We start from the raw sequence: 25,157 nt of genomic DNA, 5'->3' as shown, positions 1-25,157 counted from the left end.
AAGACTGATCAAGACTGTAATAGAGAAGGGCCGAACAGATATTAATAATTAAAAAAAAAACAAATATACAGCATGGACTAGAAAAATAATGGAAGATATTTAAAGCAACTTTATATCAAGACATTTGAAAACTCTGAAATACATAATTTATTGAAATATAGAGCAAATTCTTACAAATATATAACTTACTGAAACTGATTCAGAAATAAGTAAAAAATCTAAACAGTTCTAAAAATATTAAAAAATAGAATAATAAATTTAAAATATCCTTATAATGGAAGTACAGGTTCTGATATTTTATAGGTGAGTTCTACCCGTATTATACAAATCATTCTGGAGTATAGAAAAAGTTGGAATGCTATCCAACCTATTTATGAGGTTAGCAAATTTTGATCCCAAAAGCAAATCAGACAACACAAAAAGGAGAATTATGGACCAATTTCATTCATAAACATAAATGCAAAAATTTAAAAAACAAGTTGGCTTACTAAATCTAGCAATACATAAAAGTGAAAACACATCATGATCAATTTGGGGCTATCCCAGGAATATAATGTTGGTCATCATTTGAGTAACTATTAATGTTTTATATTATATAAATATATTAAAGGGTTACCATCATATGAAGAGAAACATATTTGATAATACTTAACATCCATTCTTGATGAAAACTCTTAGTGAATTAAAAAATAGATAGGAACATTCTTAATGTGATGTATAATATAGGAGAAATACCTATAGTAAACCTGATACTTAATGGTGAAATGTTTAAAGGACCCTCTTTATGAACAGGAACGAAGCAAAGATGTTACACTGTTATCTGTTTTATTTAATATATGGAATAGCATAATATGGTAAGAAAAATAAATAAATGGTTTATTTGCTGATAAAAAAGAAAGAAAAATATATTATTCACTAATGATATGACTATGAAGAAAATACAACAGAATATAGATAAATTGTTAAAATTATTTTAAAAATTAGCATAGTTGAAATGAAAGTTGATATATCATTTCCCTTTCCATGTGCCTGTAAAAGTAGAAAATACAATTTGAACATAAAAAAATTGGTACTTAGAAGTACTTAGGAATAAATCTAATGAAATATGTACAAATTCTTTTTAGAGAAATTATAAAACTTTATTGAGAGACATTGGGGAAGACAAATCAATGTAGAGACTAATTATATTCAGAGAAAGACTTGATACATAAAGATGCAAATTTTCCATAAGATGATTAATAGATTTCTTTCTTTTTTTTTTTTAAGATTTTTATTTATTTATTTGACAGAGAGAGATCACAAGTAGATGGAGAGGCAGGCAGAGAGAGAGAGAGAGGGAAGCAGGCTTCCTGCTGAGCAGAGAGCCCGATGTGGGGCTCGATCCCAGGACCCTGAGACCATGACCTGAGCCGAAGGCAGCGGCTTAACCCACTGAGCCACCCAGGCGCCCCTGATTAACAGATTTCATAAAATTCCAGTAAAATTTCAAGAAATTCAATAAAAATTTCAAGCAGGGTAGGTGTAACTTGACAAGCTAGCTCTAAGATTTATATGGAAGTACAAACATCTAAGGATAGCAAATACACTCCTGAATACAAATGACCAGGTGGGTGACTTGTCCTATCAGGTAGCAAGGTTATTACAATGAAAAAGTTTGTAAACTCAAGTGTGGTGTCTGTCTGAGGTAGGCAAAGTTGACCAGTGAAACAAAGTGGATATTCAGAAGCATATCCATGTATATGTGGAAACCTCATATATAATACATGTGTGCTTTTGAGACGACTGGGGAAAGGATATCTCTTCTAATAAAAGGTGCTGGGCCAATTGGTTACCCACAGAGGAAAAAAGAATTGGATGCCCACTTCACAAAATCAACTTCAGGTAATTAAAGATCTAATATTGAAAGGCAAACCTACAAAATGTTAAAGGGACTGTGAACTTGGAGTAGGAAGTGATTTCAAAATGTCCAAAAATTGCTAACTTAGAACACATTAAAATAATAAAATATGTTTATGAAAAGGCATCATAAAGAAAGTGAAAGCAAGTATCAAACTGGGAGAAGCTATTTGTGCACAATAAGCAGACAAAGGGTTAATATAAATATAAATTTTTACAAAGAATTCCTACAAATCAGTAAGAAAAAGCCAAAAATATCCAGTAGAAAAAGTGACTACATATCTCAACAGGCACTTCACAGGAAAGAAGGGAAATAGGCTGTCTTTTAAAAAAAAAAAATAAATTAAATTAAAATTTTTTTCAGTGTTTCAAAATTCATTGTTTATGCACCACACCCAGTGCTCCATACAATACGAGCCCTCCACAATACCCACCACCAGGCTCACCCAACCCCCCCATCTACCTCCCCTTCAAAACCCTCAGTTTGTTTCCCAGAGTCCATAGTCTCTCATGGTTTGTCTCCTACTCTGATTTACCCCAACTCACTTCTCCTCATCTGAGAAATGGGAGTTGAAAGCACAGTGCCCCCTCAATGAATGAAAATTGAAAATCTGAAAACCCTAGGTGAGGTTGTAGAACTATGAAATCACATTAACGGCTGCTTTGGGAAGCAATGGCATTAACTGGTAGAGTGGAAGCTATGCAGACTTTTGAATCAAATATTTCTAAATTAGGTACATATCCTAAGAAATATTTGTACAAAGTATACAAGGAGATTCGGACAAGAGGGATTCTAGCAGCATTGTTGGTGCAAAAAGAACTAGAAGTGATGCAAATGTCTATTAGCAACACACTGGATGAATAAATGGTACTATATTTATATAATCGCATACTGCACAGCAGAGAAAAGGAGCTATAGCTACTCACATCAGCGCTGACAGATCATAGAAACATAATGTTTGCTGAAAAAAGTCAGGAGCAGAATAATCCATAAGCCAAACATTCAGAAATAAACAATATATTGCTTGAAGATTCAAATATGATAAACGCATGAAGAAAAAGCAAGAGAATGATAAACAGAAAATTCAGGAAGGTGGTTATCTCTGGATACGGGCTGGGACAGGGAGAAGGGTGCTGTTAGGGAAGTATCCTCAAGGGCTTAAAAAATTCTGATTGTTTAATTTTTTTAACTTTAATGAAGGGAACTCAGATGCATATTGTATCATCATCCTTTGTGTGTTAACATGATAAAAATTCCTTTATATCAGGTCACTATTAATAGAAACCATTCAAAGAATATTTGATAAAAACTCGGCTGTAATGTCCTTAGCTGATAAATTCTCTCTTCTTTAAATTCTGAATTAGTTACTGGTGATGCTGTTTTATTTTGCTGCCTGCAATTTAGGGATTAAACTAAGCTCACCTTACAAGTTTGTTCAGAGATGAAAAATTATTCCTTCATACTGCTCGTGTGTGGAATGGAGGATAAGGATAGAAATCAGTGTTTTGTGCATATATATAGCAGATGATCAGAACAAGTACTGCTGTTGAATTCGACAGATGAAAAAAATGCAAAATTGATTTCAACTTCCCTTGAGCCATAAGACATTTGGTTTCAGAATTTCTGGTGGACTTTTCCTTCCAACATGTTTCCTCTGCCTGTCTGTAAGCTACTTCCTGATATTCTATCTTTTGAGAAATCCCAGGGAAGACAAGATCTTGACAAGTTTGGCTGTGGTCTCAAGAAGAGGTGGTGTGGAGGGAAGCTGGGGATTTTTGGCTGCCCGGTCTCTGGGATTGCTGTAGGAGCACAGCTGGAAAAGCCAGATACACAGAGGCCAGGTTTGCACACTAAGAAAGTGAAGGTGGAATAATTACTAGCAGTTCTGGGCAGTGCTGCCAGAGAACCTAGTCAATTTATTTCCAAATAATTAACTTGAGGACCTTAATTATCTAGACTCATTATCAGGCATCATCACCTTCATTATCACCATGATTACTGCTACTAAGAGCATCTTAATCACTTTCAAAATCTGAGTCCTGTCCTACAAGAGTCTATGAATTAGGCAGTGAAGATGAAGGTGTGGTCAAGGGAGAGGTACAGATGGATGAACCATCAAACTAAGGAACTGGCTTAGTAGCAGATTCAGTTGCTGTATTCATTGGCTGTTTTTCCATTTGTCTTGGACTTTCAAGGCTAAAACCATGCAGATTGATTTCAAAGGCCTAAACATTTCTACTCCGTAAATAAAGCTTGCTGAAATTATTTCTTATAGTCAATATTTTAATTATTTTAAGTCTCATAGTTGTTGAAATCGTATTTGAAAATAAAAAAATAGTAATTTAAGAGTTCATATAATATTAATGGTGTAGAATATGAAGCTAATTATTGGTTCTCTTTAACTCCACAAACATTGCCAATATATCATATCCACATGTTTACTATCTCTGTTGATATGCAATTTTCAGCTGTAATTTAACACAATCTCTCCCCTGCAGGCTTGGTCCTTGACTGTTGCTCGAAGTGTCTCATGTTTGAAAGAACCTATGGAAACTATAGGATGCAAGGGAGAGAATCGGACCTTGAGTTCAAATTCTGATTCCATCACTGGCTAGTTGCTGGACCCTGGGAAGTTTATAAAATCTCCGAGCCTCAGCTTCCCGATCTGTAAAATGGACACAATAATATCTACCTTATAAATTAAGAGAGCAATTTATATAAAATATAATTGCTTCTTAGGTGTTAATCTTTTTGTAAGTTATATGTATCTCAAAATATAAATTAAGAGAGTACTTTATGTAAAATATAATTGCCTCTTAGGTGTTAATCTTTTCATAAAAGTTACAGTATCTCAAAATATACTTAATTAAATTATTCAGTGAGAATAAATAGAAGGTGAAATAAATCACACTCATCAGCTCTGATGAAGCCTTCAAAACCTCAGACAGGCTAAGCATTGAAAGTCACAATATTGCTACAGGGCAACAAAATCTCTGCCATTTTTCACCATCACTGTCAGTGAGTTTTTTTCTTTTACTTGGGAAATGAGATTACATGCAAAATATGAAATTTTCAAATGACAATACCAAGTTTTAGTCTTATAGTAAGATCTTGCTGAAAGAGGATTCACTTACTTGGCTTGAAAGCAAATGAAAAATAACTTGATTAAGCATTGAGAAAAACCATGTGGAAAACTTGGGATGAACAAAGATAGGGAATTTTCAGTTGAAAATTGAAATTGAAAATTGAAATTGAAAACACAACGTGTGTTGTGATGAGCATTAAGACTTTGTTCAAATGCTAGTTGCCTTCTGGTCTGTAATTTTACTAAAATACCATATCATTATTTTCCCCATAATTAAGATAGTATAACACATTTATGAAGAATTTGGAAAATGGAGAAGTGATAAGCATGTTTTTCCTTCCAGGCTTTTTCATATATATCTCATATATATATATGTGTGTGTGTGTGTATATGTGTGTGTGTGTGTGTGTGTGTGTGAGACTGCAATCATAGTTTGTACATAATTTTTCAACTTGATTTTTTAGTTACTATTATGTCAAAGCATTTTTAAGTGATATATTACATTCCATGATTTATTTAACAGATTTTCTATTATGAATACTAAAGTTGCTTCTAAACTTTTTGCTGTAACACATAGTTATTGTGGAGAATAATTTTGCTTTCAGAAATTTTCAAAGGGCTTCCTCTGTAGGGTAATATGGACTTTAAGATTTTATTTATTTATTTGACAGAGAGAGATCACAAGCAGGCAGAGAGGCAGGCAGAGAGAGAGGAGGAAGCAGGCTCCCTGCCGAGCAGAGAGCTCAATGCGGGGGCTCGATCCCAGGACCCCGAGACCATGACCTGAGCCGAAGGCAGCGGCTTAATCCACTGAGCCACCCAGGTGCCCCTAATATGGACTTTAAAAGGAAAAATAAAAGTACCAGTTCTGAAAACTGGTAAACCTCCCTCAGGTCCTTCCTTGTGCCCAGGACCATTTATCAAGCCTGGTTTCCATCTGATCTGCAGGCAGGGGAGCCTTGCTTAAGTTGCAATGTGCTGGTATAGACAGTGGTGTTTTAAACTTCACCAAATGCAAGTAAGAGTGTAGGGACAATGAGAAAAGAGAGAAGCAGAATGAAACAAATGGAGAGAAAATGAATATTTAAAAATGGTCAGAGAATTTTATGAATGCATTTATTCCCTAAACCCAGGTAGGGGGGTGGAACTGTGTAATCGTCATTTTGTCTTTTATGAACATTGGCCATTGCCTTTTTTTTTTTTTAAAGATTTTATTTATTCATTTGACAGAGAGAGATCACAAGTAGGCAGAGAGGCAGGCAGAGAGAGAGGAAGAAGCAGGCTTCTGAGCAGAGAGCCCGATGCGGGGCTCGATCCCAGGACCCTGAGATCATGACCTGAGCCGAAGGCTTAACCCGCTGAGCCACCCAGGCGCCCCTGGCCATTGCCTTTCAATCTTTCTTCTCATTCCTCCATTCCTCCCTTACCCCAAGCTATTCTAAGGACTTTGAGGGCTCCACGGACTTGTCCATCTTCTTTTCATCCTTGCATAATTTTGGCTTTCTTTCCCTGCTGTATGTCCTTGAAATGCAGTTTTCATCATTTTGGTTCAGTATTTACTGAGCATTTACTGTGTCTGGGTACAGTGGTGGGGCTGGAAATTCAGTGGAGAGTAAACCACAAAGTCTGTGCTGGTCAAGACAATGGTGGGAGGCTGTGATGGAATGGATATTTGAAAGCAGAGCTGGAGCTCGTCAAGTGATGAGTGGGTGTGGATGTGCACGGGTGAAGGGCATTTCTGACAAGGAACAGCCTTTACAAAACTGCAGAGTGTGCTAGGTTCTGGGGAAGGCCAAAGTGTCCAAAAGCCTACTCCCTCGGTGTACAGCCCACCCGACATTAACACTTGTAAAACATAACGTTCCGTTGCCTCAGGCTTTCATACTGGCATGCTGTCTGAGTAGTCAGGTTAAATGATTCTGAAAAGCCACCCAAACCTCCGTGGTTTACCTTTTCTCATCATGTCTGTAAGATGAAGAGCTCCGGCCACTGGTCCATATAAACATCTTAGAGGATGTTGGTCCAGGGGCTTCTTTCCTTATGGTGGAAGTCCTGGAGGAATGGCGGAAAGACCTAGAAAGGGAACACGCTGAGGTTAAATGTATTATCTTAAGTTTGGGGACTTTGTATCAACAGCAACCAATAGCTTCAGTGGACTGACTCTTAAATCAGGCCAGGTTTCTGTTGTTCAACCCTGGGTGCACATTAAAATCAACTGGGAATCCTTTAAAAACATGGAAGCCCAGTCCCTTCCTCAGGAATGTGCATTCAATTTTTCAAAAGGTTCCTCTTTCTTCTTTTCTTTTCAAAAGGTTCCTCTTTCTTCTTCTTCTTTTTAAATTTTTATTTATTTTTCAAATTTCTTTTCAGTGTTCCAGATGCATGGCTAGGGTTGAGAGCCGCCACAGTTGGGGGACATGTGTTTAGCATCACATTCCTTCCCCACAAATCCAGTTTTGGAAGGGTTTCACACTGTGGTACACTGTATTTTTCCAAAATTTTGGTTCAGATGTAGTTACTAAAATTCTATTTCTCCTTTCCTATTCAAACTGTTTTCCTTGATGCTGACAGGTCTATGCTCTGCTCTTGCCGAAGCTGTGGATTTGTTCCATGATGGCTGAGTCTCTGTGGAAGTCACAGAAGCAGAAGCAGAAGCAGATACTCTCTGGCTCCTGGAGCCTAGATTTTAGGGTTTAGAATCAGGCTGTTAGGGGAAAGTCGTGTTCTCTTGGTTAGGATTTGGCTTGTGGGTTAAGTTTTTCATCTCCAAACCTGACACTAAAAGTAGTTAGATATTGTTATTGATTTTCAACATAATAATCATTTTCTAGAGATTTAGAAACATGAAACATAGTATCATAGAAATCATAATCGCATCTGAAAGTTAAAATAGGATTGAGCTAATAGACCAAAGGAAGGAAGGAAAGTGATTTCTTCATGATGTACAATCACTTGTGGCTTTCCTTTTGGTTGAACATTGTATTAATGGGAAGCATGAGACTGGAAATATTAACTTTTATATTATATATTAGCTACTACATGTCAGGCATTTTGCATATATTATTTATGCATATATAATGAGATATATATGCAAATATTTATGTTGTGCTTATATTATGAAAGCTGCAAGGTGGACGGTGCTATTATTTCCAGATTACAAATGATGTTCCCAGGAGATTGAGATATTTGCTCAGATTTAGAAAAGTGAAGTCATGCTCCAAAACCAATGTCTGCCTGCCTCCAATTCTCATGCTCTCTGTAGGAAGACATATTATGGTCTTAGTCCAGTGATTCTCAAACTGTAATGTGCATATGAATTGCCTGGGGGAATCTTATAGCAATGTGGATTCTGATTCAGTGAGGTCTGGGATGGTACCTGAGTTTCTGCATTTCTAACAGCTCTCGGGTGATGCTGATGTTGAAGGTCTGCAGAAATCTCTGAACAGCAAGGGCTCAGGACAATGGACTTAGAGTTAGTGGTTGGCTAGAGACCTGATTTTGTCACTACCTAGCTGTGTGGCCTTAAGAAAGTCACTTAACTTTGCTAGAGCCTGGTTGCTTTTAATCGTAACATAGAAAGTTGGAAACAGAGAACCTTTAGGATTGCTCTCAGCTCCAACATTTTGTGATTCAGTAATGGTAGAATGAATCTAGGCATATTCAAGGCATTGTGTACTGCCTTTCTGGGACTAGCTTTAGGAACAGATCTCCTTCTGCAACCCTGAGGTCAGCATTGGTGATAGAAGGAACAGAGGCCATGGAGGTAGCCGGGGCTTGGTAACCCATATGGATGCAAGAATTCATCTTCCCATCTCCTGTCTCCTAGGATAAATGGTAAGAATTAAAGGATATACCTAAATGGATGCTCTTACCAGTTTTAGAAGGACTTAGAGGTCGAATCTGCTAGCTCCTTAAATGACTTGGATCTGAGATATTTTAAGTTAGTTATGTTCCTTTTTGAAGATTTTACAACGTAGCAAAGAAGATAAGAGATTAAATCCATTATTAAAGCCAGTTAGCCTTCAGGAAATAGAGTGATTTGAATCTAAGTGGAACGATCTACTCCATAAGAATGAGGATTGGCTTAAACTTCAAGGAAGTCCTTTCAACATTGACACTGGTGGAATCTTCTGCTCACCTTGGTCACTCCTGAAGGACTAAGGATGTGGAGTAGACAGACACACTCTTGAGTTAAAGTAAAGCAATAAATTACTGAGGTCCTGCCTTGCTACTGGTTATTAACCAGCATTTCATAGACACACCATACATATTATAAATGCTTTGAAATCATTCCAAGGGAAAGAAGCTGCAATGATTTTAATATACTTAGGATAATTTCACACAATGTGTCATTATTCTAACATGGCATCTTTGCTCTGTTGTTTTAAGAGGATATGGAGAAGGGGAGACGAAAGATGTATTCATTTTAATTCCAAGCTTGTTGGAAAGGACTTAACGACTCTTCAGGTTGGTCCAATAAGTGGAGTTGGAGTTTCCCCAGCCCAGTTTTCTTTCATAAAGATAAACTCTTATTTAAACCCTGCTAGGTTTGTTGTTAATTAAAATGAAAGGGAGTAGCTGTTTTAAGGACAACAGTATAAAGATTCTGTGGAAGTTGAAAAAATGTCTAGGCTTCAAAGAAACACCCAGGATATGTTAATGGAAGCTGTTTGGAGGTTTTCTTGAGCTCAAATGCAGTCCTCCTGAACTCTTAAATAATTACCTCAACCCCCGTTCACTTTATAAGACAAGAAACTTCTCATTTGAGTTGGGATTAGGAAAGTGATAAAGAGACAAAAAAAGCACTTTCTGCTGTTTTGTAATTTGGAATGCTAGCATCACCAGAGATCTGTGTTAGCAGTGGCACGGGCTGTCGGCCGTGGGAGGCAGCCTGGATTCAATCCCATCATGAAGTGACCTGGGACTCACAGTGAACCTGACGGAGCCATGACTATAAGGCTGCAGACGAATGTGTTCTAAAAACTAGCAACCCCAAGAGACGCCATCTCAGCCTTGGATGAAAGAGGTTGTCCGCGAGACTGTAACAATTTCTCTGTGTCAAGAACCTATTAAGGGCCTCTTTCCATTGCTCAAGTACACCCCTCGTGGGTCTTGACCTCCTTGACTTAGTTTTTGCTTAAATAATGGATTTAATAATGGATCTCTCTGCCTCCCTTTCCCACCCGGTGAATGAGAGCCTTTGTTTCCAGGGCCGACTCAGAGGTCACCTCTTCTATGAAGCCTTTCTTTGACCCAGGTTCACAGCTTCCTCCGTTCTGCTCCCAGTATCCAACTGGTATCCTGCTCTTGGTATCTGACCCCTGTTAGAGCAAAGCAGGCTCCACTTTGCTTATAGGCAAATCCACCTCCCCTGCAGGCTGTGAGCCATGCAGGGCAAGGCTAAACCTATGCACCTTAATGGCACAACGCACTTCACATAATGCCACCCTGGTTATGTTGGCTGACCCACCATCTAATTATCCATTTGAAATGTGATTGTTGATATGACTTTGGCCTCACTGTTGCTGGGTGCTGTTGTGGCTCCTTCCTGACACTTCCCTGAGTCCTTCCCTCTTCCCACTCCTACCTCCTCTTACTCCTTCTCCTCACTGTCCTGCTCCCTCTGTTTTTTTTCATTGACTTGGGCAGAAAGTTTCTATTGCTCTCTAAATTATCATCCAGTAAGCTTTCCTTTAGAAAGGCAGTGTGGTCCCAGGAAAGCCAGATAGGCCTACGCATTTGTTTGCATCCTGGCATCACCACTTACCAACTGTGTGACTTTGAACAAGTCAGTTGAACATCTCTGTGTCTTCGTTTCCTCAGCTGTAAAAATGGGAATGGTAACATTTGTTTTTCTGGGTTGCTTGGAAGACTGATGAAATAACAGATGCAAAATACCTAAAGTAGGATCAAGGCACATAGTAGGAACATACTACTACATAGTAGGAACATCAGTTTTTTTCTTTTTTTCCCCTTGGTTATTTTAATAGCAAATGAACTGGATTTTATCCTTTTATAAAAAAGTCCAATTAAGTTGCTTTGTACTTGTACACTGAGACTATTGATTTTTTTTTCCTGTGGGTCAGTGGCACTCAATAGAGGAAAAACAGTTTTCTCAGATGCCAAGATAATCAAATCTGAAGTACTTCCTCATTCACATTAAGTTCTGATACCTATCCTGAGCAAGAAGAGCAGAAATAGAGTGTCCCTGAACCTGACCACATATTACAATCATTTGGGGGAAATTTCCAAAAGTACTGGGTCTCCAGCCAAGCCAGTAGGACTTCTGGGGTGAGGCCCTGGCATTGGAATTTTGAAAAAAGCTGCTCAGGGATTCTGCATCGCTGAGGCAGTCAAGGTGAGAAACACTTGTTACAAACTCTCAGGTTCTGATTTCATTTCAGTTGAATCCATTAGAGGGACTCCTCCTGTCTCTAGAAGCTTAAGCGGGAGAGTAACAGTTCTGAGTACTACTCTGTGCAGTGGCTTCTCCACTGGTACCCATGCTGAGGCCTTGAGGTGACAGTGCAAGGACGAGTGGCGTACGAAGCAGGGCAAGAGCATGCAGATGCAGTTTTCTGGTGTCAGTGGCCTTGAGCTACGCATCTGGGATGCTCTTAATGTACTCTGCTTTGTTAAACAGCAAGCAGGAGCCAGCAGATCTATTTAACACATAATTACATGCCTAATCTTGCGTAAAATTATAACACTAATGACATCACAGCAGCAACTTAAAAGGTCACTCTGAGCACAGAAATTTAGGAATGCTTCTCATCTGTGAGACTTTATCCTTGCAGAAGTTAAATTATATGTTCTCCATAGGAACTGAGTTGTTTTGGCCTCAGGACCTTTGGTGGGAGAAGCCAAATGTATGGTGATAATTTTAGACCTAGTGATTGAATTTAGAAAACACTGGTCCATCTTAAAAGCAGTTTTAAATATCTTGCGGATGTTTCTTTTTCCCCCCAAATAAACTACTATGTCTTATTTTCATTCATTTGGGCATCCTTTTGATGGCATTTATTAAGTATCCTGTAGGTGCCAGGCACTGTACTGGGTGCTGGTGGCACCAAACCACTGTATTTACTTCTAAGGAATGCACAGCCTATGGAGGAGTCAGAATAACAAATCAACATTTGCACTCTCAACTGCTCTTTCTAAGAGGTGCTGTGACTTCCCAGTGGGCATATCTAATAGTTACTTGTCTCTTCACATCTTATTTAAATTGCTCAGCTTACTGAATTTGATCCTAATTATTGTTTGTCATTTCCCACCTCTAAAAATGCTTTGTAACCTTGACTCACCAGACAATGTTCTCTTGTTTCTCTTTCCCACTCTCTAAGTGCTTCTTCCATTTTTTTTTGGGTGCCTGTTTCTCTATCTGCCCCCTAAATGTTAGTAGCATTTGGGGGACTAGTGAGGACTCTTGAAAAATCTCCTGACAATGCCTTCTAACAGGAATGTGGAAGAGCTTTCTTCCCCAGTTTGATGCCTGAAAGACTGAGGGAATGTCTCTGCTTGAGGCTCAGTGGTGAAGGTAAAGAAGTTATCCTGCCAAATGCTAATGGCCTCTGAGAAGAATCAAGTAAGAGAAAATGGGTTCTGTGAATTTTTATTACAGACTATTTTTCAACAGCTGGGTTGACAATGTATGGACCCCTCTGGATGTAGATGGGTGTTGGAGTTAGCTGCGACCTCGCTCACATATGCGGGCCAACTGTGATGTAATCAGGATGTGTTTGACTTCTGCTTCAGGAGGACTTAGCCCCAGTTAAATAATGGACCTGTCCTTCAGCCTGCTGCTGACTTGGCTCATTGAGCTTTAGCAGTTCAGAGGCTCCAGGCTTCTAATCTTCACTCTGTAGCTGAGTAATTGTATGAAAGAAGGCAAAACACTCAGGTTTTCCTCACTGTTGCTACCTGTGAAAGGATGACTGTGGAGATGAACGCAGTTCTTTTAGTTAATTCAGTATTCATTTCTCCATTAACAAAAACTTATTACTGGAGATGTAACATACAACAGGCACTGAGCTGGATGTTGGGGATATGTTGGTGAACACAACATATATGGCCCTTCTTTTGTAGATGTTATGGTCAAGTTGAGGGGATGGGCTGGTCAGACAAGTGTGCATGGGGGCCTTTAATATAAGATCGTTGTGCACGTGTGTAATGAATTGAGTTTTGCACCACATCTACATCAGAAATGACTATCTCCGGGCTTGGTTGAAAAAGCTTTGAAATTCATTTCAGGTTGAAATCTCAGCTCTACAATGCAGTAATTATATAACCTAAATACATTGTTAGACTTCCCTGAACCTCATTTTCCTCATCAAGAAAATCAGAGTAATAACAGATAACATAAAGATTCGCCATGCAGATAATTTGAAATAATGTATGGCATTGAGTAGGCACTCGGTAAATGTTAGTGTTTTTCATTTGGAGGAAATAGTAGAAATTTTCCCCCCAAATTGCCGTACCAATACATCAAACCATTCTGCTTGAGTCATTTAAAAAAAGTCTTATGCAGAAATGGAATACACATCTCTACATGGGCTTAATTAGTCCAGTATTCCATAATTCATTTCTTAATGAGCTTTTCAAGCGGATAATCACAACTGATGTTCAGTTTGATTCCTTCTATGCTACATATTTAAAACCAGTTTAATTGTTAAACATTCACTCTGTTGGGCATCACACATACACAGCTGGTGTAAGAAAACCTGCTCATAACTCACGTGTGCCTCAGATTGGTACAAATGACATATTTATGCTGAAACCATCCATCTCTTCGTGGTGAATGTGGTTTAATTCTTCAATTTCAGTTGAAAATCAAGGATGCCAAACTATAGTAAGAGGCTTTTTTTTTTTTTTTTTTTTACAGAGAAGAGCTCTAAAATGCCAATAATAAACATAAAGATATGAAGTTCTTCTCCAGACCTATATAAATAATGCATTTATATGCATTGGTTCATTTAATTCTGTAACCCATATGAGGGCTCTCAATATTTACCAAAAGAGGAAAGCTATATTCAAAAAGTGAGTAAATAGGCTCAAGTCACAGAGTTATTAAGTGATGATGTCTGATTTTCAATCCAAGCCTGTCTAACCCCGAAACCCATGCTCTCTTAACCTCTTTTTTGAGAGCCCCTTTGCCTCCCACCCTCCAATTCCTCATATATAACATGAGGGAATTGAAAGAGATGAGTCTAAGGTTCCTTTCATCTGAGAAATTTTATTTCATCTGGCTTTGGAAATGGCAGCCAAGGTCTTTTCTTATGGCTTGACTTCTAATTTGTCTTTGGTAAGATACAATTTCTTATTTTACATTCTGTTAATTTCTTAAATGAAGTCTTCAGTAATACTCATGGGAAATCTAGTAAAGTGGAAGGAAGAGAGATTAAGTGCCTAGGAAGAAGACAAAAGGAAAGCTCCCCATTGATCCTTGAAAAGGTTTTCTGTAGACCCAGGCATTTCTGTAGAGCTGGACATCTAGAGAAGAAATCTTGTTTTGATGTTAGGATTCCAACAGACTCTTCTACATAATATCTTTCATTTCCTAGGCTGCCTCCCTATATAGCCCTTTTCTAAACCAAGTGTTAAACCACCACTCTATCCCAAGGGGGAGCTATGATAGTTGAAATTTTAGATGCTGTAGCAGATTGGTAAGAGAGATATTTTGGGGGGCAAAAATATGTGGTTCATAGGTCCAGCTGTGTTGGTCACTGAATGAACCTAATTTGTCCATGGCCTCTCCCAGTAGGCTCTCTGAACTGACTACTGATAATACATGTAAAATTCTACTCTAGAGGAAACCAGCTGAACTTGCTATTCTCAGCCCCAAATTGAGTAACCCAGCTCTTTCTTTTCACCAACAGGACCATTTCTTTGATTTATCCTTGTCTTTAATTGCTAAACGGAATATAAACCATGAGCTTTGAAAGCAGAGAAAACTTGAATTCAAGCTCCATTTCTGCCCTTTTGCTATCACTAGTACATTGAATACAAGCTAGTTAACTTCTCTGAGTCTCAATTTCCTTATCTATGAAGCGGAAATGTGATGTAATCCTCAAAATCTGTTGTGAGGATTAATTAAAATAATGAACCTGACATTACTGGCAGCTAATTATTTATGTGTAGCTATTTATGTGTATGTAAATAAATGTTTATTTATATATCCTAATATACCTAATATGCCAAATTAAGGCCATTATCCTAATGAAGGGATTTGAAGCAGAATTCCAAGAAATCTTGAATATTAGCTGGAGGAGCCATCAGAAATATTCTAGGGCATATGCCAATACTGAGGCTTGGTGGTTTTAGGTTTACTTAGATAGTTAAACTTTTTAAGACTGCAGATAAAAGGCAAATGTGTGTAATTACAAAAGTGGTTTTTCACAATGCAAAGGCACTAAGCAGGCAAAGGAAAATATTTTTTAAATTCCAAATCCCACTTTGATCCAGTGGAAGGAAATGTACTTAAAGATACAAGGAAAAAAAAAAAAAAAAAACAGCAGCAGAAACACGAATCCTTTTTGATGCCTACAAGTTGAAGAAAAACCCATTTAAAGTACTTGGATTTTATGGTGTATACTCTTGAGAAATATGAAATTAGATATACAGTCCTTTTTAAATCTATGTTTTTACTATTGTCTGGAAAAATGCCAGATGTGATAATTCAGTTACTGAGGATATTATAATATAAATACCTTGGGATAGTTTGCTTAAAGATCTCCCATCTCCTGCATTTTGTAGCCTATATAATTTTTGGGTTCCACATTAGGGACTAAAAACCCAGGAGATGAGGGAGGGTCAGAAATTAGAATCCTGGGGCACCTGGATGGCTCAGTGGGTTAAAGCCTCTGCCTTCGGCTCAGGTCATGATCTCAGGGTCCTGGGATCAAGCCCCATATCGGGCTCTCTGCTCAGCAGGGAGCCTGCTTCTCATGATTTTAAGTTTTCTAAAAGTCACAATGAAAAGAATAAAAGGAAACAATAGAGATTAATTATAATAATAAATTTTATTTAACCAAATATACCCCATATATTATCAACATGTAATAAGAATAAAAATTATTGATAGAATAATTTATACCTTTTTGAAAAAAACTAAGACTTCAAGATTCAGCACATATATTATACTTGTAATACATGGCAATGTAGACTAACCACATTTGGAATGCTCAATAGGTACCTGTGGCTTGTGGCTAGTGTTTTAAACTATTTTAAACCTACCCTCTGTCACTACATCGATTTTTGCAACAATAATATATCATCAAGAAGAATCATTATTTTCATTTATTGAGTATTTGCCCTGTGATAAGTCCTGTGTTTTATATGCACCACATTGACAACTATCCTATTTTATGGAAGAGGAAGCTGAGGCATAGAGAGATTAAACAATCTGAAGTTCATACAACTTTTTAAACGGAAGATCTGGGATTCACATCCAGATCAATTTGATTCCAGTGTCTATCATGCTCAAATAGCCTCCTACCTTGTTAGCTGCCTTACAGCAGGATATTTTGAGATGGCTACATCAAAATAGCTACTTCAGGGGCGCCTGGGTGGCTCAGTGGGTTAAAGCCTCTGCCTTCAGCTCAGGTCATGATCCCAGGGTCCTGGGATCGAGCCCCACATCGGGCTCTCTGCTCCGCAGGGAGCCTGCTTCCTCCTCTATCTCTCTCTCTGCCTGCCTCTCTGCCTACTTGTGATCTCTGTCAAATAAATAAATAAAATCTTTAAAAAAAAAAAATAGCTACTTCAGATTGTAATACCATTATTTTGTTATTATTACCATATTGTCACATATTACCAAATTGTCACAGACATTTCTGACCTTCAGCCATCTTTGAGCCTAAACCTATCTGTCCTCCCCTTTATGAGGACCAGCCAGACCCTCATTTCCTTCTCAAGTCACTTAGAGCTGTAGGGCTAGAGGGAGGTGCAGGGATATAATTGGTGTTCAGAGTAGGCCAAGATTGCTGGTGAAAATGTCAGCCTTGTCCCTAAAAAAGGGATGAAGTTTCCTTAGCTAATTCCAGATCTAGGGAAGGTGCTACACAAGAGGAATCATACCAAGTAGCAAGGTATTGTCAAAGACTATCAGGACCATTTGAAAAAGATTTAGGAACTGATTTATTTTTTATTTATTTTTTTTTTTTAAAGATTTTATTTATTTATTTGACAGACAGAGATCACAAGCAGGCAGAGAGGCAGGCAGAGAGACAGGAGGAAGCAGGCTCCCTGCTGAGCAGAGAGCCCGATGCGGGACTCGATCCCAGGACTCCGAGATCATGACCTGAGCCGAAGGCAGCGGCTTAACCCACTGAGCCACCCAGGCACCCTAGGAACTGATTTAAAGATGCAAAGAAAAACAATCTGACTATCAGTCAAATAAAAATGAAATGGTTGGAAATATAACAAATATATTTAATTTGTGATTTCACAGTATTATTAGAAAGAAACTGATTACCAATAGAAGATGCTAGGAAACAAATTTATTAATTTGAAAATGGGTAAGTATAGGGAGAGACTCGATCATTTATCCTTCATTTTCAATATTAACTAAAGCACTGGAAAACCAAATAGTAGTTTCTCTTTTTAGAAGTATTTCACCTAATTCAAGAGGATGGGATATTAGAATTAAACTATCATACTTTCTCAACTCTTAAGAAGCCAAAGTTCCTAGACTTTGATCATCAGTGACTGTTACCATCAAAAAAGAGAGCCAGTCACAATATCAATTATGAATTAGTCTTGTCAAAAAATCCCAAACTTGAATCTGATCAAAACTTTGGAGCCAATGAACAATTTGTGGAAAACGAAGAGGACAGAAGAACATGTTATAAAATATAGTGGAGATGGAATCAGTGAAATTGAGACTGAGGACAGTCAGCCTGGAGTCTTTAATAAATAATTGCTAAGATAGGATAGAGAAGGAACCTGTAGATTAAATGAGACTTAAAAAACATTATTTAACAATTACAATGTGTGAATTTTATTTGGATTCTGATTTATAGATTGCGAAAGAAAAGGTCATGTTCTCTTCTTTTTTAATCTTTATTACAGTCCAGTTCCTCTCAAATAGTTTTCCTAAGCATGCTTTTAGTCAGGTTACTCCCTTGCTTAACATCCCTCCATGGCTCTTTATTATCTGTAGGTAAACCCAAGGAACATTTCACAGGCTCTAAGTGCTCTACTTTAAGGAGGGGAGGATGATACGTGTGAACTTTAGGGAAGGTTTCCTAGAAGAGGGGGAACTGATAGGATAAGAAGGGTAGAGTATTAGGCAGAATTTCTGGGAAGGGTGATCAAATAAGCTCATTGAGGTGACATAGTATGTGGGGGTTGGAACTTCTCGAAGTGGAGGGTTGATGTTGTGTAGCTGGAGAGGGGGAAGAGCTATGAAAACCAAGTCTGGGAGGAGTTGATACTTGTTGCAGTGGGATTCATCATTGTACTTTCCTTTTGCTCTCTAAGTATCACCCTTCATGACACCCATTCCCATGCACTTTACTCCATTAGTATTAGTATTAGACCAGAGAGATTGTTTCAGATGCTGTGGTACATCATAGATCTTGGGCATTACCAAGTTCTTCAGGTCAGGCTGCAGCATAGGCCCTTAGTTATGTAACAGTTTTAATGCAGAGGCCTTCATAACCAATCACAGTGCAGTGTGTCTTGGTATCCCAGTTGAATGCCAAGTGGTGGTGGTGGTAAGGTAGAGTCCAGCAACTGGTGGCAGGAGTTGGGGTCAAGAGTGCTAGAGCTACAGGAGGGAATGTTCTAACTGGCTAACAAAGTCAGCAGACAAATCCAAGTCAAAGAATGAAGTGCAAATACAAACACCAAGGATTATATTCAGATTCAAAGACTGGCCTTAATGTGTTCCCAAGAGAGAAATGTGGTTCAGGGCCATGGAGAATGACACACTGGCCTCCAGTCCTTCCAAGAGTTGAGACAAGCTTGGATCTAGGAGGCAGGGTGTCAGCCTGGAACAAGTTGGGAGAGGGTCCTAGCACAAGCACTTGGAGGCAAGTGCTTTCCATCTTTATGGTGTGTGACTCTCTGCTTTCCCCCTTATTGACTCTGTGGCTTTGAGTTGGCAATTAAGCATACCATAGCTTGTTTCCTTATTTTTTTTTAAAGATTTTATTTATTTATTTGACAGACAGAGATCACAAGTAGGCAGAGAGGCAGGCAGAGAGAGAGGAGGAAGCAGGCTCCCTACTGAGCAGAGCCTGATGCGGGGTTCTATCCCAGGACCCTGGGATCATGACCTGAGCCAAAGGCAGAGGCTTTAACCCACTGAGCCACCCAGGCACCCCTGTTTCCTTATTTTTAAGATGGAATTATTACTGGCATATGGAAGGAACTCAATCAGGTAGTTCTTTTTAATAGATTTATCTCAAAGCTTCAGTTATGTCAAGGTCAAAAGATGACCAATTTCTTTTTCCCAACGATTCTCACTTTATATAAACTGATAAATAAGATGAAAATAAAGCTCTTCTCAAACTCATGTTTGCCACATTGCTTTCAAAACACGTCAAAGAATGAAAATAAACACTCCAAACAAATTATAGAGGAAAAATATGGTCATTGTTTCTTTCAAGGAATGGAATTCTGTAAGAAACAAAAAGAAATGCAGCTGCAGTAGCCAAGGATAGCTGCCACTTGAGTACATTTGGCTATAATAGGCCATTATGAATTATTAGACCAGAGAGATTGTTTCAGATGCTGTGGTACATCATAGATCTAGACTTCACACGGCGCTGGATAAACGGGTTTGTCGAGGGAAACCAAATGACAAACCAACATAAACTAGTGTTAGTGACATAAATATTTATGCTTTATGGAATTTACCTAAAAGAATCAATTGCTATAAATACCATTCACTGTTAACTGACATGGTAAGCCCTTCATCATCTGAGACTCATAAGATCCTTAGAGGTCATTCTTCTCCTTTGGGTATGATGTTTCAATCCTTTGGAATGCTCTAAATGAGGAGAATATTCTAAAAGACTCCAGTGGTGAGGAATCTACTTTCTTTGGAGACAATCTCCCCCCTCCCTCCCAACCCATTGTCAGACATTTATATTTGCTGGAAAGTGTTTCTATAATTTGAGTTGGAATATGCCTTCCTAGAGTTCCGCTATTGCTCTAGGTTCTACAGGCTGGATTACTTTCCAGATGTTTCATTCAACTGTAATATCCTAACAATACTTCATTATAAACTGAATGTTATACAACTGTTTTTCACATAACATGATCTCAATTTCTTTTTTTATTTTAGTCCCCTGCTCAGACCATACCCCATTGGTTAATGTCTTTCCTAAGTATCATGAGCAGAACGATGCTAAAATTCATTATTTAATAGTGCTATATATTTTTGAATTTAGTTGCCACAGAACCTTTATAAGATAGGTACTTTTATTATTCTTCTCTTACTGATGAAGAAACAGAAGCAGAGAGACATTAAAGTTTTATTTGTCAGAGAGAGAGAGATCACAAGTAGGCAGAGAGGTAGGCAGAGAGAGAGGGGGAAGCAGGCTCCCCACAGAGCAGAGAGCCCAATGCTGGGCTCGATCCCAGGGCCCTGAGATCACAACCTGAGCCAAAGGCAGAGGCTTAACCCACTGAGCCACCCAGGCACCCCGAGGCACAGAGACTTTAAATAACCTGCCCAAAGTGACAGAGTGAGTAAGTAGAGGGCTATAAAATGAACTCTAGATGATTACATTCAAAATCTACACCCTTAAACATGGCACAATTGTATTTTTCTGAATATAGTACTTCTAATGTCATCTGATTACTGTTGAGAATGGGAAAACTATCACCTCCTTCTATGTATGTATCTTGAGAGACCACATTCATACTTTGGCTGCTATGATTGACTGTGATACATATAGGGGATTAAGTCAAGAAACAGATCCTGAAATTCCATACCTGCCTTGCAAAGGCCCTACAGAGGTCCTTATCTTGAAGGTGATGGAGTCCTACTTTGCATTTAAGATGATGGAATCCCTTTTTGCATTTTTTATTTTGGTATCTCTCACATATATTTGAACAAAGTTTAAAGCCACATGATCATATTTACATATTTGAAACATTACTATAAAGCTAGTATTGAGGATCAATTAGAGCAGGATGAAATGATAAGCAGGGAATTAGATGATAATGAGGACAATAATCCAGGCAAGATCCAGAGGAAGTGGAGATGGTAAAGGATGAAGAGATCCAGGCAGTTTTTGGAAGGTTATAAGGTGAGTGAGTGGATTAAAGGGAGACATTGTGATGGGAAGAAGATTTAAAAAGGATTTTCAGGTTTCCTTTGAGAACTGTGTAGATGGTGGCATCATTTATCACAGCGGGCAATGTAGTAAAAGGAGTGGTGCTTTGGGGGCAGGGGTCAGGTGGATGGGGTTTGGTGGAGGGCAAGGGGTGATCAGGAAGGATAAAGAAAATGCCAGTCCAGGGGCGCCTGGGTGGCTCAGTGGTTTAAGCCGCTGCCTTCAGCTCAGGTGATGATCTCAGGGTCTTGGGATCGAGTCCCGCATCGGGCTCTCTGCTCAGCAGGGAACCTGCTTCCCTTTCTCTCTCTCTCTCTCTGCCTGCCTGTCTACTTGTGATCTCTCTCTGTCAAATAAATAAATAAAATCTTAAAAAAAAAAAAAAAAAAGAAAATGCCAGTCAAAACATCCAGGAGAGAGGGCTGCGGGAAGTGGATATGTGCAGGAAATCAGATGGGAGGCCCAGATGTAGTCAGTGTGCTACAGTTTGGCTTTTGTTCTTGGGAGCCCCAGAGGATGAAGTCTCAGAGCTGCCCTTGATGTCTTCCTGTGTCAAAACTCAAGCAAAAGCCTTTCTTTATTGCCTTGTCAGTTGTAAATGAATTTACTTTTACATAAAGAATGATGTTTGACAAGAGCCATATTCATCACTTCAAAATGTTCCCCGAATACTCTAGCAGGGTGACCATTTGGTATAAATGGCATGTCTGATGATTGTAAGTGGTTCTCTCTCAAGAAAATGAATTCTTATTGTAAGAATCTAATATTTTAGTGTAAAAAAAACAGGAAATTTAGGTCTCAGAAAGATAAGAGTTAAGAGTCTACTTTGTCTAGAATACAAATGTTAGGTCATTCTTCAATTTCCTCTCTAAAAAAAGCTATTCTTTTTTTTATCTTTTAAACATTTTTTTGTGAGCTTCTCATTTACTAATATATTCATTTATGAAATATTTGTTAGAAATGTACCAGGTCAGATACCATACAGGGTGTGAGGGATTAATTTTCTGTTTTTGGCCATTATCAGAAATAAGAGAATTCTTAAAAGGAATCAAATGCTTAAGCACAACAGGGAACGTGGTGAATTCATGACAAATATTAATTGAACTGCTGACCATTTTTAATAGTCCTTTTTTTTTTTTAAAGATTTTATTTATTTGACAGACAGAAATCACAAGTAGGCAGAGAAGGCAGGCAGAGAGCGGGGGGGGGGGGGGGGGGGGGGTAAGCAGGCTCCCTGCTGAGCAGAGAGCCGGATGCAGGGCTTGATGTGGGGCTCGATCCCAGGACCCTGGGATCATGACCCGAGCCGAAGGCAAAGGCTTTAACCCACTGAGCCACTCAGGTGCCCCAGCGCATTTGTTCTTGTGGGAATCAAATATTAATTCTTGCTCCAGAGTATCAAAGATGAACTTTAATGCATTTTTTGGAATCAGGCTGCAAATACTACATGAAATAGAGAAAAGTGAGCCTGGATAAGAAAGAAATGTCATACCTGCATTTGTATGAGGACAGTTCTGGGAGGCCTATTAGCCTCTGGAAGTTGAAATCTTTTGCTACCTTACAGAAGAGCTTCTAGTCAAAATTAAGGTCAAAGAGACAAGGAAAATACTGAGGTGTTAGATAGAGAGGAAACAATTTTGACCTTTAAAACTGCCCTAGGTTTTCAAATGACATCTAAAATGTTGGTAGAGTTTGAGTGGTTGTCCCTACCATCTGCTTTGAGAGTAGGGAAGAGAAAGATGGTAAAGTTGTTCTAAGTTTGAGTGGAGAAAAAGAAGTTCCTGTACTTCTATAAGTAATTCTTGGCAAGTCTATTACATGTGTGTACTTTCCAGTCCAGAGCTGGGTCCTCTCTGTGCATCCTTTCTCCAGTGTCTGTGACACAGTTCTGGCCCCATGTGCCAGCACTTATCCTGGTATACGAATGATGACTCACAGAACTCCAAGTGTTTTATTGCTCAACCCCTTCAGATCTAACCAATTCCTCAAGACTGAGATGGAAGCAAAAGGATCTAGGGAACAGAGGGCCCTATGGCACTGTAATGGACTGGATGTTTATAATTCCTAACCCCCAAGGTGATGATATTAGGAAGTGGGGCCTTTGGAAGCTGATTAGTTCATAAGGTGGAGCCCTCATGAATGGGATTACTGTCCTTATAAAAGTGACTCCAAAGAGCTCCCTTGATCCTCTGCCATGTGAGAACACAGTGACAACATGACCCATCTATGAATAAGGAAGTGCATCTCCACCAGACATGGATCCTGCTGTCACCTTGTTCTTGGTCTTACCAGGCTCCAGAACTGTGAGAAATCCATTTCTGTTGCTTATAAGCCATTCAATCTGTGGTATTCTATTAGAGCTAGTGGGCTGCATGGACTAGAGAGAGGTAGTAAATGCTCTGTAGATCTCTTTCTCTTATCTTGCTCATCCTTATTTCCTTTACCCTCTATCTTTCCAAGATCTAGTCTGAAGAAAGGTGTACACTGAAGACTAGGATTGCAACTGAAGCAGAAAATCCTGTCTTAAAAAACCCTGAGTTAATATTTTTGAAGAGGGGTAAACCAAATATTTTCAGCTCTGTGGCTGAAATGAAATTATAATGACTTTTTGTTTATAAATGATGACTGGCAAATGGAGAACTCCTTACCTCATGCAGTTTGGCAATCATTTCAGTAAGAGAAGATAATGTGTCGTAAACTTTCAGAGGAATGTGCCTGGTAAAGGGAAGAGTCCCAAAGGGAAAAAATTGGTCTGGAGTATGGGTTAGTGGGGAGGGTGAGGAGGATAGGGTGATGAACACGCATATGTTGTCATTTCTAACATGTGCACATTCTCCTCACTCCATTTCAGTAAAGATAATGTCCTGAGTATAAGAGTGTCCAGTTGTGTTAAAAATACATTTGTCTGAACTAAGGAGTAAAACCTATTTGATTATTCTGGACTCGGATTTAAGAAGGGGAACAAGCTGGTCTGAGATTATTAAGCATTTATTGCTAAAAAGCAGTAATCGTTATGCAAATATATAAAGGTCATATTTTGATTAGTAAGAAAGCAGTAAAAGATGAGTAACTTGCCAGAGAATAATGAACAGGAAATAGAATGTGTTTAGCAAGGGTTAAGATTGGATACCAGGAATCTTTTAGCCTTGAACAAAGCAAGCAGAAAGGGGAGGCCTTTGGTCTTTTCTCCTTTTCCTGTTCTAAAATCAAAAGAGCAGTCATGACTGGATGATCTGCAAGCCTGCCTAGGGCTGTGAGATGCCCTGGCCTATGCCAGGTTTCCCTTTGCGAGAAAGGAAGTTGTAAGGGATATCAGTAGCAAAAAGTAATGGATATTTTCTTCTTCTGAAACTGTCAACAGAGCTCAGAGCTTTGAAGTCTTGGAAGTGATGGAGGCAAGTAGTATGGTGCCACTGGCTTTGAGATCTGAAGAAAACACCAGGGGTTGTTGGGGTCAGGCTAAATATCTGAAAGGGTTCAGGAGATGGTGATGGAGGACCAAACCGAGCCAAGACAGAGAGTGATTGCTACCCGTTTTGTAAGACACCCGACAGGCTCTAGTTTTTTAAAACTTGCCTCAAACAAGTCACTTTTTCAACGTGTATTTATTGAGCACAATGACTCAAGTCATTGTTACCTGCACAGGAAACTTAACAAAGGATAAAACCGACCCTCATAAAGCTACTAAATTAAACCATATAAAATTGTGGATATTTGGCCATTTTTGACCTACTCAAATGGCAATTCCATATGGTTTCACCTAACATATTCAAATGGGGATAAAGAGATGAAAAATAAGGAGGACTGTACATTTATCATGTCAATTGGTGATGAGTGTCTTGGGGAAGGTTACCCAGGGTAAGGAGGGTGATGCTGCGGGAGGAGG

General features: G+C 38.7%; 1 protein-coding gene across 2 annotated transcripts in view; it reads right to left on the bottom strand.

Annotated features, from left to right (window-relative positions):
* Positions 1–25,157, bottom strand: part of KCNMB2 (potassium calcium-activated channel subfamily M regulatory beta subunit 2) — a 239,436-nt gene that overhangs the window by 26,593 nt on the left and 187,686 nt on the right. For both annotated transcript variants that reach the window (XM_047730890.1, XM_047730898.1), the window contains exon 2: positions 6,933–7,055. In XM_047730890.1, coding sequence (XP_047586846.1) covers positions 6,933–6,988 — 56 coding nt within the window. In that variant the 5' untranslated portion in view covers positions 6,989–7,055. The remainder of the gene's footprint in view (positions 1–6,932; positions 7,056–25,157) is intronic.

The sequence above is a fragment of the Lutra lutra genome, chromosome 1, assembly GCF_902655055.1.
Source record: "Lutra lutra chromosome 1, mLutLut1.2, whole genome shotgun sequence".
Classification (NCBI taxonomy): Eukaryota; Metazoa; Chordata; class Mammalia; order Carnivora; family Mustelidae; genus Lutra; species Lutra lutra.
This window is presented reverse-complemented; position numbering and strand designations above follow the sequence as displayed.